The sequence below is a fragment of the Grampus griseus genome (genome assembly GCF_964374135.1).
Source record: "Grampus griseus genome assembly, chromosome: 6".
Classification (NCBI taxonomy): Eukaryota; Metazoa; Chordata; class Mammalia; order Artiodactyla; family Delphinidae; genus Grampus; species Grampus griseus.
Window position 1 is genome coordinate 38,424,843 of NC_139000.1, and position 12,968 is coordinate 38,437,810.

At 45.2% G+C, this 12,968-nt stretch overlaps 1 protein-coding gene across 1 annotated transcript; it reads left to right on the forward strand.

Annotated features, from left to right (window-relative positions):
- Positions 1-1,018: 1,018 nt before the first annotated feature.
- On the forward strand, positions 1,019-7,219 carry LOC309823510 (spermatogenesis-associated protein 31D4-like; the record flags this gene model as incomplete). Its single annotated transcript, XM_082655847.1, has 4 exons — positions 1,019-1,216; positions 1,964-2,009; positions 2,586-2,646; positions 2,932-7,219. 4 exons carry the CDS (start codon positions 1,019-1,021, stop codon positions 7,217-7,219), a joined length of 4,593 nt encoding a protein of 1,530 aa, XP_082511973.1.
- Positions 7,220-12,968: the final 5,749 nt, after the last annotated feature.

A 12,968-nucleotide genomic window follows, 5' to 3' on the forward strand; every position in this document is an offset into this window, starting at 1 on the left:
CCCACTACTGGGCATATACCCTGAGAAAACCAAAATTCAAAAAGAGTCATGTACCAAAATGTTCATTGCAGCTCTATTTACAATAGCCCGGAGATGGAAACAACCTAAGTGCCCATCATCGGATGAATGGATAAAGAAGATGTGGCACATATATACAATGGAATATTACTCAGCCATAAAAAGAAACGAAATTGAGCTATTTGTAATGAGGTGGATAGACCTAGAGTCTGTCATACAGAGTGAAGTAAGTCAGAAAGAAAAAGACAAATACCGTATGCTAACACATATATATGGAATTTAGGAAAAAAAAAATGTCATGAAGAACCTAGGGGTAATGCAGGAATAAAGACGCAGATCTCCTAGAGAACGGACTTGAGGATATGGGGGGGGGGGTGAGCTGTGACAGGGCGGGAGGGAGTCATGGGCATATGACATACACACTAACAAACATAGTACGGTAGATAGCTAGTGGGAAGCAGCCGCACGGCACGGGGATATTGGCTCGGTGCTTTGTGACAGCCTGGAGGGGTGGGATGGGGACGGTGGGAGGGAGGGAGACGCAAGAGGGAGGACATATGGGAACATATGTTTATGTATGACTGATTCACTTTGTTGTGGGGCAGAAACTAACACACCATTGTAAAGCAATTATACCCCAATAAAGATGTTAAAAAAAAAAAGAATAAAAAAAAAACACAGTAAAGGGAACCAGGTAGTATCTGGGTTACAGATGGGACAAGTAGAAAATTTCATTACTGTAAATATATGAAACCATGAAAGGATGGAGTTGGAAAATAGGATGGCAGGGTAGGGCAGAGGGACCTGGAAGGCCCAGCAGGGGCGGAAGGGTCTGCTGGACTGGTGGGTGGGGGAGGGGCTGTGGACACACCCTCTCCATGTTGTCCCCTCCCCCACACTCAGAAACCCTTTGTGACTCTTCAGTGCTCTGTGATGCAGGCCTGGGACTGCACTCGCACTCTCAGTGCTCAGTGTGTTCAGGCAGTCTTGCGGTTCAGAAATGGGATTCAGAGAATGGAATGTTTTCTCATTTTTGAACAGCGTTATCGACCTATGTCTGAGCTGTGACTCAACATCCTTGGATATTTACCGAAACCTCATCGTCCTGTGCGAGTTGGTGTTGCTTCTTCTGTTGCTGTGGTACCTGGTGAGTTTGCCATTTTCACCTACCTTCAGTAAAACCAAAGACATCCGAAAGGTAAGCAGCCCTGGGTGAGCCCCCAACAGAGATTCTTTGTTGTTGTTTCCATTTCTATTCCCACATTTTAAAATGAGATTGGTTGGCTCAGAGAGACACCTAAGGTGGGAAGTTCAAGGAGAGGATAGAACATCATCCTCCTAGGGAAAGAAGCCAGGCAGGGCTAGGGGTTCAGGGAGGACTAAGGCTTCCAGTTGAAGCCCATGTCCCATCTGAGTGTTTGGAGGACACCGGGATAAAATCCCAAACAGCAATTTTGTGGCCCTAGGTTGGGTTATTTAGAGAGTGTGGGATCTCTGCAGGAGAACAGAGTTCCCTAATGCTTGATCATGAGTACATTCTCATGTCAGGCATCACTCGACAAAGCCTTCCTTTGTGCTGGGCTGATCAGAGCAGCAATGCTGAGCCTCTGAGCAGAGGCTGGAGCCTGAGCTCCAGGATACAGGGTCCCATCTGAGGGACATGGACGTGACTGTTGGCCTCAGATGCTATGCCCTCCTTGGGCAGATGACTTCTGACTGAGAATATCAAGTGTGGATCTCATAGACAAAAGTCCTTCTTTGAGTTTGTCAAAGAAGAAAAAAATCGAAAGCATTTTAAACCTTTAAAATTGATAAAAGGAAGGAACATAAAGTTCTATTAATTAAAATAGAGTCATATTATTCATGGATAATGAATATCTGAGTTTCCTAGAGAGGAGTGAGAGAAATGAGCCCCAGCCCTTCATTCTTTTCTTTTTGTTCTCAGCGTCAGGGCAGAGCCAAGAGGAGAAGGAAAGGTGGAACACCGAAAGGTAAGGTTCTGCCCATCCCAGCTGAACTCTCCAAGGGTGACCCTTCCTGCCTTTTCCATGACATCCAAGGTCCCTGATCTCTGAGGATGTCAACTGCTAGATACAGTTTCTCTCAGAAACCAGAGTTCTCAGAGGAGAGGCTTGTGGGAGGGCAGTCAGAGCCTGAGACACTGCTCAGATTCCCTGCTCTGCTCATCGCTGGGCATGAACCAGTGATGGACCTGGGCAATGGGTGTTTCCCAACAGGTGGCCATGTGAGATGTCAAGAGTCAGAACTTCTGTGTCCTGACTTTGTAAAAGTCCTTTGACTTCCTGGATGATCAGATCCCTCTCTAAGGCAACACTGATCTCTGGGCTTCACATGGTGGTTTTGAGCATCACATGAGATAAAATGCATGTGAAAGTACTTTACAAGAAGCAACATACACATGTTAGTATCATTGACCATTTGACCTCATCTACTAATTCTTGGGTCTTTCAGAGTCTAAGACCCCAAGGGTTTCCCGTAAGGGGACTCCTTTATTATACCTATGCTTCTACCTTCATTACATATAACCCACTCTCCTGGTTTCTCAGGTTGGAGATGTCACCAGACAGAAATAGAGGAGAAAACGAAGCTGATTTCTATTCTGAAAAGGTGACTAACTAGTCTTTCCCCTTCTTTCCTGATCCCTCCTTAGCATGTTCTATGCAATTCCAGGGATTCAGTGCAACCTGCTGTAGTCATGGCAGGGGGTAGCACAGGAATGAGTATGTGATGAAGGCCTTGAGGTGAGGGCTGTTGAGCATGTTGTGAACTCATGGATGTGGAGCAATGTGAAGGGGCAGCAGGCTTCAAATGACCCCACCCCTGCCAGGCCAGCAGGTCCCCCTTTCCTTATTCTGTTCCTGGTTGCATCTTTGTACTTCCTGTCTTCTGCAGCCTCCTGGGCAAGCACGATGACAACACCCGCATTCATCGGCTCTTATGTCCAGACCCCTTCTGTGAGGCATGTAATAATGCAACTGCTGAGATCAATCGGCTGCTACTCCCAGGGGCCCTGGAAGATTCTGCTTCCTCTGTGTCCCCGTTGGCTTCCACAGCTCCTGTGACTGAGTCGTCATTTACTCTGTCCCCTGCCTTCTCAACAGTCCCTCCAAGAGACCTAACACCAGCCTCTCTTCTTGAGCCTTCCCCACTGCCCCCCTCCGTTCTCTCCCCTAGCCCAATGACCCCCTTAGTTGACTCTTTTTCACCCTCCCCATTGGGTCATTCTCTGGCACCAGAGCCTTTGCCTTCCTTGGATTCCGAATTCCCAGTGGACTATTCCCCACCCCAACCCCTTGCCTTTCCCCCTCTCCTACCACATGACACTCAGACAGCAGATCCTGTTCTCCCACGAGAGGCCACTTTGTCTCCGGATACCGTTTTCTCTCTTGACCCCACCCTTTCCCAAGATATCAATCCCCTATCAGATTTGGCCCAGGCAATGAATCACCCCGATTCTTTTGCTTGTCATCATGCACCACCAACTCTGATGTCTCTTTCACCACAGCCAGAGTGCACTTTATCTGTGACTCAATCTGTGACTCCGGAACAGGAGAACTTATCTCCAGATAGCTCTGGTGGGTTATCCACTTGTGTGTCAACAATCAGAGGCACTGAGCATTCAAGCCTGTCAATTGCAGACTTCTCCTGGCGGCAAGCTCATGCCAAAGACTCGTTCCCTTCCACGTTGGCACAATGTGATTTCAATCAGGAGTTTCTTGACCTCCATTCTTCAGAGGCCTCTTTTGGGGGAGACCCTGCAGCCAACCTTGTAGAGCCTGGTAACCTCTCATTTCTCAGCCCTGATGTCCTGGCACTCCTGGAGAGACAAGTCCAAAAGAGGAGCGATTTCCTGATGTGGAAGGAAAAGGAAAATGAAAAAGATTCTCTTCCAGAACAACTTAGGCCAGACTACCAACGAAATTCTTCGTGGAAAATGTTAGAGTCAACTGCTGATAAGCATGACTCGGCAGTCTGCCTTCCCTTTTGGAGCAGCAGAGACAAATCAGAGGAGCTGCATGTGCGTCAGCAGCCCCCATATCCTAAGACCCTGGAGGACCATTTACAGCAAAAACCTATCCAGTTCTTCTGGGGTCTCCCGTCTCTGCACAGCGAGTCCTTGCCCTCTGCTGTTCATGTCTTGGCTGACAGTTCCTCAATCTTTATTTTCAATAGAAACTCGAATGCCTCCACAGGCCAAGAATCACCAGTGCTTCCTGCTCCCCTGCCTCTGTCCTTGCCTGAGATTCAGCCTGAGCCCTTGCCTCAAACCCTGCCTCAATCTCAGCCCCTACCTCTCACTCAGGTCCAGTCCCAGGCCGACCCTCAGTCTCCACTCCCAGTCATACCATCTGATCCTCTACCCCAGATCAGGACCTGTGGAGTAAGTTTCCACAGACCTCAGGATGAGTCCCAGTCTCTCTCCTCATCTGAAATTCAACAGCTGGAAAGGAACATTTTGCAGAAACAACAGGAAAATTTGTGGGGTTTACCCTCTGTGGTCCAAAGATCTTGGGAAGACTTTTGTCCATCAGCTCCTAACACTCCTCGCCACCGGGCCCCCCAGGCCCGTGTTTCAATCTCCATCCTTCCTGGGGAGTTTCCTCTCGGTGATGAAGTTCGGAAGAAACTAGAGCATCACCTTCGAAAGAGGCTCATCCAACACCGGTGGGGCCTGCCCCGCAGAATCTACGAGTCTGTGTCACTGATATTGCCTCCAAATGGTTTTTCAGAGGCATCTGAGTCGGTGAGCAATAATGGAGTCTCACTGATCTCTGTGTTTAAGGGTCAGAGTAGCAAAAATGGAAATGTTGGATTGAGCCAAACTGGAGGCTTCCATGAGAGGAGCTCAGAAATGTTCCAGCTAGAGGAAGGTGTGGGGAAGGATCTGGGACACAGCCTAGAGAATGGCCCAAAAGATCACCTGTTGAATGACCCAAAGAGCTCTTCAGGTAAGGATCTGGGGTATGACTCTGAGAAAGACCTAAAGAGTCAGATGGTGAGTCTCTCAGAGAAAAATCCAAGGATGTCAGCAGAGAGTCTAGGTCAGAGACAACTTCAAAATGTCCTAAAAGTACATTTGAGCAAGAAGTTTGGAGAAATAAATGAGGGTCGGCTCCCTGGGACTGTGCATAATTCATGGCATGCTATCAAGCAAACATTGCTTCTTTCTGTGAAATCCCACACCCAAACGAAACAGAGAAGTTTGCCATCATCAGTGGGTGTGGCCTACTCCCTGAATACCTTCCAGGACCTGACTTTTGTTGATTCCAGTACACAACAGATGCTGGAAGCCCATATTAAAAGGTTTCATATGAGGATGTTGTGGGCCCTTCCCCGCAAGGTCCTTGAATCCATACAGATCTTTAAATTGAAAGATGCCTCATCCCAGTCCTTGTCTCATGCCAACTTGCCCTCCTCAACCAATGTGATTTCTGAGGCAGACTCCAAATCTGGGAGCTTCAAGTCCTTTAGAGGAAGCTCTGAATCTCTCCATGGAGACAAAGCGGGAACAACAAATTCAGCCCCTGTCCTGGATCGTTCTCTCCCTGCCACCTCACCTGTGGGCAAAGGAGGACAGAGGGTCCTGAGACAATCACGCTCTGATGTCAACCGTAGGCTGGCAGAGGATGTTCAGAGAATTAAGGATGCCAGACAGACTCCTCTGTCTGTTTCACTCTCCATCACAGGGAAAGCAGGTCCTAGACAGACTCAACTAGCCAACAGATATCCCCAAAAGCTGCTTGCAAAGCAAGCTGGGGCCAGATATGAGCCGAAGCATAGGAGTGTGAGTTCCAGTGATAAAGGAGAAATGCAACGGGGCAAAAAGGTGGAGAAGTCAGAACCTGTTTCCATGCCCAAATTGTCTAGGGAGGTATTCGCGGCTGAGGAGCCTGATCCTCTTCAATTAAAAACTAGTGACATGGTGACAACTAGCAAGCCAGGGAGCGCCCAAATGATAAATGTGAATGAGAATAAAGCAGAAACTACCGTGACCACTGGAAGCCCCCCACCCAAATTACCAGTTCGCCAAGATCCTAAATCATTAGACCTTAAAGAACAACTGTTCCGTGAGTTAAACTTTAAACTGGAGAACAGGGAGCATAGCCAGGCTCAAGGCCAACCCACTGACACATCCCTTGCTTCAGATAACTTGACTTATGAGGCCTCACTGACTCATGCCCAAGGTGTCTCAGGTGGGGACATGGGAGCTTCCCAGGTGCTGCATGTCCATTTGGAGGACAGAGGAATCAGGATGGAGCAGCAGCAGAAACCTTGGGCCCCTAAGCAGGATAAGAACTTCCCACCAACTGCAAAGAGAGTGAGCCCTCTGGAGCCCAAGGCAAAAGAGCTTGATGGAGGGGATAAAGGCTTGGGGACATCCCAACTTAGGAGGAAGAGTTTCCCTACTCAGGAGAAGGTACTAGGGCAGACACGTGCGAGCAAGTCTTCCCAGACCCTATCACAGAAGGGACAGCCTCTTCCTGAAGGCCATAACGGAAAAAGAATGATGCACTTCTTGCAATGGCTTTATTCTGGGATAAAATACGAAAGTCAAGAAGATGCCCAGGAAAAGGGCAGCCCCATATCAACTGTGCAGAACAGAGGCCTAGTTAAAAGTAAAGCTGCCTTTACTGGGACAACTGAAGCTCAGAAAATCGTGACAGACAACGGGAAGTTCCTAGAGGAGAAACTGGGGTGTCAGCATGCAATTGATGTCACCTGCTCTCAAGGGCCCCGTCCTCCCCCAGTGCAGGTGAGGAAAACTCAGCAAAAGGCGGAAGTGCAGGTCCGGACAGAGCCTGTCCAGGGATATCCTGTCAACTACAGGGCTCCCTCCTGTAAAGTGACAAATATCAAGTCCTGCCATCAAATATCAAGTCCTACCTTTGCTGGCCAGATTTATCCTCCAAGTACAAGACAGATCAGAGATAAGAAGAGACACCCCCAGAAAGTTGTGGCATTCAAGGACCAGCAACTATGTCACAGACATCTCCCACCAGTGTCCCACGGGGAGCCTGTGCCCCATCCAAGCCCCACCCACAGGCGTCAAGCTGGCCAGGCACCCACGGCTGCTCTCAGCACTGCTGAAGGCACTGTGTCTGGACATCGGTCTCTACTCTTTAGACAGAAAACAATTCTCCAGAATTCCCAGGGAGGAAGACTTCCCATCCAGAAATAACTCCTTCCTTGTGGAGATTATTGATTCTCCCAAATAAATAGTTATCTAATAATAGTGTATCTTTTCTGTGTACTGTGTTGGGGGCATGGGTTTTGGGTAACTCAGGGCTTATATGTAAGGGAAAGGAAGGAGATAGTTCAGCTCTTACCGATTGCTTCCTTTGGCTTTGGCTAAAAGGTGACCAGTCCTCTGGAGTTCTTGCTGAACCCCGCCACCCCACCCCCTGCCCCAAAGCCCATTTCCTCCCTGATGAAATTTGAGGAGATGGGCTTTGTCTTCTGCCGCTTAGCTTAGCCTTAATGAAAATGTATAGCAGCCCACATCTCCCCCCTCACTGAACGTTTTATATCCTTTAGAGAAGTAGGGAAGATAGGTGTTTTATACCTGAGGAGCGTTAAGGACAGGTATACTTTCTGAAAATAATGCTGAAGAAGAAACAACAGCTTAATCGTTATTTAGAACTCAGTGACCAGAGGCTCCTACAGGGGGCTGAACCCTGAATGGCACTATTTGGGCGGAGGTGTTGCTCTGCTGGACCCTGGGCTAGTTGCCGTAGAGTCCAGGAACTTTTATGTTATGTGCCCAGTCTCACAATTCTGGCTCCTTTCTCACAGGAAAGTCATATATATGTGCCACTCCTACTCAAAAATATATGCTCCTGCCTGAGCTAGAGCTCAGCTACCTCTGAATATGAGTAGCAGCTGCCTTCTAGTTGTTCACCCCTCTTCCATTACCCTCATCCACCTCACTCCATGGCAGTTAGACTGCCATTACTACTTTCTCTCTTTGTGCACAGTTTTCTTTTTTATTTCAAAAATTCATACCTTCCCACAAGATCCCAACTCAGGTGACCTCATAAACAGTAGCCATGGTAACCTCAAACTAAAACATTTCAGGATTATTATTTGTACTATATAGTCAGTTCCCATAGCCATATCTTAGCTATCTGGCATGAATACCTGTGTCATAACCCCACCCTAGAACCAGCAAGGAACTTGGTGAAGTAGCCTAGCAGTATGCCGCACAAGCAGCAAGACTGGAATGAGTTTACTGCTTCTGGCTGAAAGAGGGATGGCCAGGCACTCCCAAGATACCATCCAGTGAAAGCCAACCCAAAGCACTATTCCCTAAGAGGTGTTCTAACTTGTTTCCCAGTTTTCGGTCTAGAATCAATTTACCCATCCCATTCCTGTTCTCTTTTATTGGCCTGAAAAAAATTGCATTGGCTAATGCAACCCACTCAAATCCTTTCTCTCTACTGAGCATCTTCAAGATTTTATCTCCCTTTCCTCTTTGCAAGAATTAAAGCTGACAGATCTTTAAAAATGCTCTAGATTAGCCTCATTCCTTCTTGGATTTTATGTTCAATGGTCAGTCCCCTTCTCTGGGGTTCCATTTTTACTCTCATTTTGTCCCATATTCTTCCTGACTTACCTCTAGTGCTGCCTTCTCCTGGCTCATGGCCTCTTCTCTCCCAGCAAGCCAAGCCACATGACTACAGTGTTTCCAACCTTTTGCCTGAAGCCAGCAATGACAGTTGCAGAGTAGGAGGAGGTGTGACTCACTCCTTTGAGAATTGGTTGCCACACATGTCAAAGCCCCAACACATTTTCATGCAACATTTTCATGCAAGAGACAAGTATAAGCTCTAGGACTCAGCCAACTCAAGTTATTTTTCCTGAAACGTGATGCCAACTAACATCTGCCACATTTGATTATCCTGATTTGCTTAAGGAGGTTTCTCCAGGGTTAAGATCTTTATCTAGGGTGCTATAATTTCACCCTGATGTCTAAAGGCTAAAGTATAAAACAAAGAATCACTATCTTGAAGTGCTCCTCACACAGTGTCATAGTGATAAGATGATCAGAGATCTGACACTCTTAAAACCTGGGGTAAGTCCCAGATCTACTGCATGACAACTGCAGGACCATAGGTGATCCCCTTAATTTTTCTAGCCTAACTCGAAAGGCGGGAGAGACTTTCCTAGTTGATTACAAAGACACTCACAGCTCTAATATTCTTTTCCAAGTGTTCTACCAAAGATAACTGTGGAGTTTAACAAATGAATATGTATAAGATTAATTTCATTTTAAGGCCCAATTTGCCCTTCCTCCTAATAAATTACAGAATAACTGTTTTCCTTTTTCAGTCTTTAAAATATATAAAATTGAGTAATTCTCCATGGGCTGTCAACTCATTTAACCAACAATTATTTATTAAGTGACAGTATCAAGAACAAGATACAGGAGAAACAAAACAAACACGGTCTCTACCTTCATAATATGTACAGTCTAGTAGGAAAACAGGCCCCTCGAGTTAAGCAACTAACTAAACAAAATAGGACCTCTCTCATTTATCAATGTGTCTTCAGAGCCCTGCAGAAATGCCTGGTACTAAGTATACAACAGTAACTGTCTGTGATGGGAGACTGACTGAATGAATACATGAATGAATGTAAGAAATCTACATGACAGAAATCCCAGAGTCTGTTCCAGATGCAAAAATAAATGTAAGGCAAAACCTAATGATCTAATTCTTCACTGCCAATAATACCCCAGTAAGAAATAGCATTAGGTACACAAACACTTGTCAAGAATTGACTTAACATGATCATTGTAAAATTAGCCTTTGGACAAGAAAAGAAAAAATGTCATAGGAAATGATGTCAGGGTGAATAAAAACATCTTGAGAGCAAAGAGACTAGGGACCTAAATGTGTACATGAGTGAGCATGAGTAGCAGAGGAGGAAGTGAATGAATCTTCACTGGTTATACCACTCACAAGATTCAAGCTCCCAGTGGTGTGGTACTGTAGAAGAGTATAAGCTCAACTGGTTTACATAAATACAATCTATAATTTATAGCCCATGGGGCTCTAGCAAACTACAAAGGTGTAAGACTAGTGTCCTAGTTTTTACAAAAACACGGACAAAAAAAAATTGTGGACAAATGTTTATCTATATTTACTGAATTCATGAATACATTGGACATGCTACATTGAAATTTGCTTCCAAACTCAAAGTTGTTTGAGGTGATTTCTAAAGTACATGTTGCACAACATTTGTAGCACATAATGCTAAGACCCCTTTTGGCACATTCTTATGGTACGCTGTCCAAAAAACAGGCAAAGTCATTTTTGATAGCTCTTAGTATAAATCACACATAGTCAGTGTAAATCAAAAATATTTTACTGACAGGGCGAGAGAGAGGCATGGACATATATACACTAACAAACGTAAGGTAGATAGCTAGTGGGAAGCAGCCGCATGGCACAGGGATATCAGCTCGGTGCTTTGTGACCCCTGGAGGGGTGGGATAGGGAGGGTGGGAGGGAGGGAGATGCAAGAGGGAAGACATATGGGAACATATGTATATGTATAACTGATTCACTTTGTTATAAAGCAGAAACTAACACACCATTGTAAAGCAATTATACCTCAATAAAGATGTTAAAAAACATTTTATAAATGAGCTTAATTGGTTATAATTTTTGCAGGAACTTGCTCATTTGCAGAGCAACACAGAAAATCTTCTTAGGTCCTGAGTTTACTGAAAAAATGAGATGATTATTAAACCAGGAAAGAAATTGGATTTTCTTTATGAAAAGGTACATTTTCCAATACACTTTCAAATTATATGCTCTTGAGAAAATTCTAAGAATTTTATATCTATGGCTCTTTACTTAAATTATCATCACAAGTTTTAATCTCACTGTACCTATGGTACTACTAGGTGCTAAGGTATTCATGGAAAGTGAATATTACTCAGAACTAGACCTCAAAGCATTTATACTCTGTAGATTTTACTGGCTTATAGTAGCCATTTGAATTCTCAGTACAGCGGATAATTAAAAATTCAACAAATTGTAGCATAAAAGTGTATTTAATGAAAGAGCAATGATTTCCAATAAGGCAGTTCTCAGAGGATGGTTGGAAAAGTTTGACATTTGGCTTATGATAAGGTAATTGGGTATTATCCTGATACTTTAATTAGAAAAGGAATACATTTGATTTTCTCCTTTAAGACTGAGTTCCAGGATTAGGAAGCAAGATGGCGGAGTAGAAGGATGTACTCTCACTCCCTCTTGCAAGAACACCAGAATCACAACTAGCTGCTGGACAATCATCGACAGAAAGACACTAGAACTCATCAAAAAAGATACCCATCATCCAAAGACAAAGGAGAAGCCACAATGAGATGGTAGGAGGGGTGCAAACACAGTAAAATCAAATCCCATAACTGGTGGGTAGGTGACTCAAAGACTGGAGAACACTTATACCACAGAAGTCCACCCACTAGAGGGAATGTTCTGAGCCCCATGTAAGGCTTCCAAACCTGGGGGTCTGGCAACGGGAGGAGGAATTCCTAAAGAATCAGACTTTGAAGGGTACTGGGATTTGATTGCAGGACTTCAACAGGACTGCAGGAAACAGAGACTCCACTCTTGGACAGCACACACAAAGTACTGTGCGCATCGGGACCCAGGGGAAGGAGCAGTGACCCCAGGGGAGACTGAACCAGACCTACCTCCTAGTGTTGGAGGGTCTCCTGCTGAGGCGGGGGGTGGCTGTGGCTCACCGTGGGGACAAGGACACTGGCAGTAGAAGTTCTGGAAAGTACTCCTTGGCGTGAGCCCTCCCAGAGTCTGCCATTAGCCACACAAAACAGCCCAGGTAGGCTCCAGTGTTCGGTTGCCTCAGGCCAAACAACCAACAGGGAGGGAAGCCAGCCATACCCATCAGCAGACAAGCACATTAAACTTTTACTGAGTTCTGCCCACCAGAGCAACAGTCAGCTCTACCCACCACCAGTCCCTCCCATCAGGAAACTTGCACAAGCCTCTTAGAGAGCCTCATCCATCAGAGGGTAGACAGCAGAAGCAAGAAGAACTACAATCCTGCAGCCTGTGGAACAAAAACCACATTCAGAGAAAGACAGACAAGATGAAAATGCAGAGGGCTATATACCAGATGAAGGAACAAGATAAAACCCCAGAAAAAGAACTAAATGAAGTGGAGATAGGCAACCTTCCAGAAAAAGAATTCAGAATAATGATAGTGAAGATGATCCAGGACCTCAGAAAAAGAATGGAGGCAAAGATCGAGAAGATGCAAGAAATGTTTAATAAAGATATAGAAGAACTAAAGAACAAACAAACAGAGATGAACAATACAATAAATGAAATGAGAACTACACTAAAAGGAATCAATAGCAGAATAACTGAGGCAGAAGAACGGATAAGTGACCTGGAAGACAGAATGGTGGAATTCAATGCTGCGGAACAGAATAAAGAAAAAAGAATGAAAACAAATGAAGACAGCCTAAGAGACCTCTGGGACAACATTAAATGCAACAACATTTGCATTATAGGGGTCCCAGAAGAAGAAGAGAGAGAGAAAGGACGTGAGAAAATATCTGAAGAGATTATAGTCAAAAACTTCCCTAACATGGGAAAGGAAATAGCCACCCAAGTCCAGGAAGCACAGAGAGTCCCATACAGGATTTACCGAAGGAGAAACACACCGAAAAACACAGTAATCAAACTGGCAAAAATTAAAGACAAAGAAAAACTATTGAAAGCAGCAAGGGAAAAACGACAGATAACATACAAGGGAACTCTCATAGGTTAACAGCTGATTTCTCAGCAGAAACCCTACAAGCCAGAAGGGAGTGGCATGATATATTTAAAGTGATGAAAGGGAAGAACCTACAACTAAGATTACTCTACCCAGCACGATCTTATTCAGAT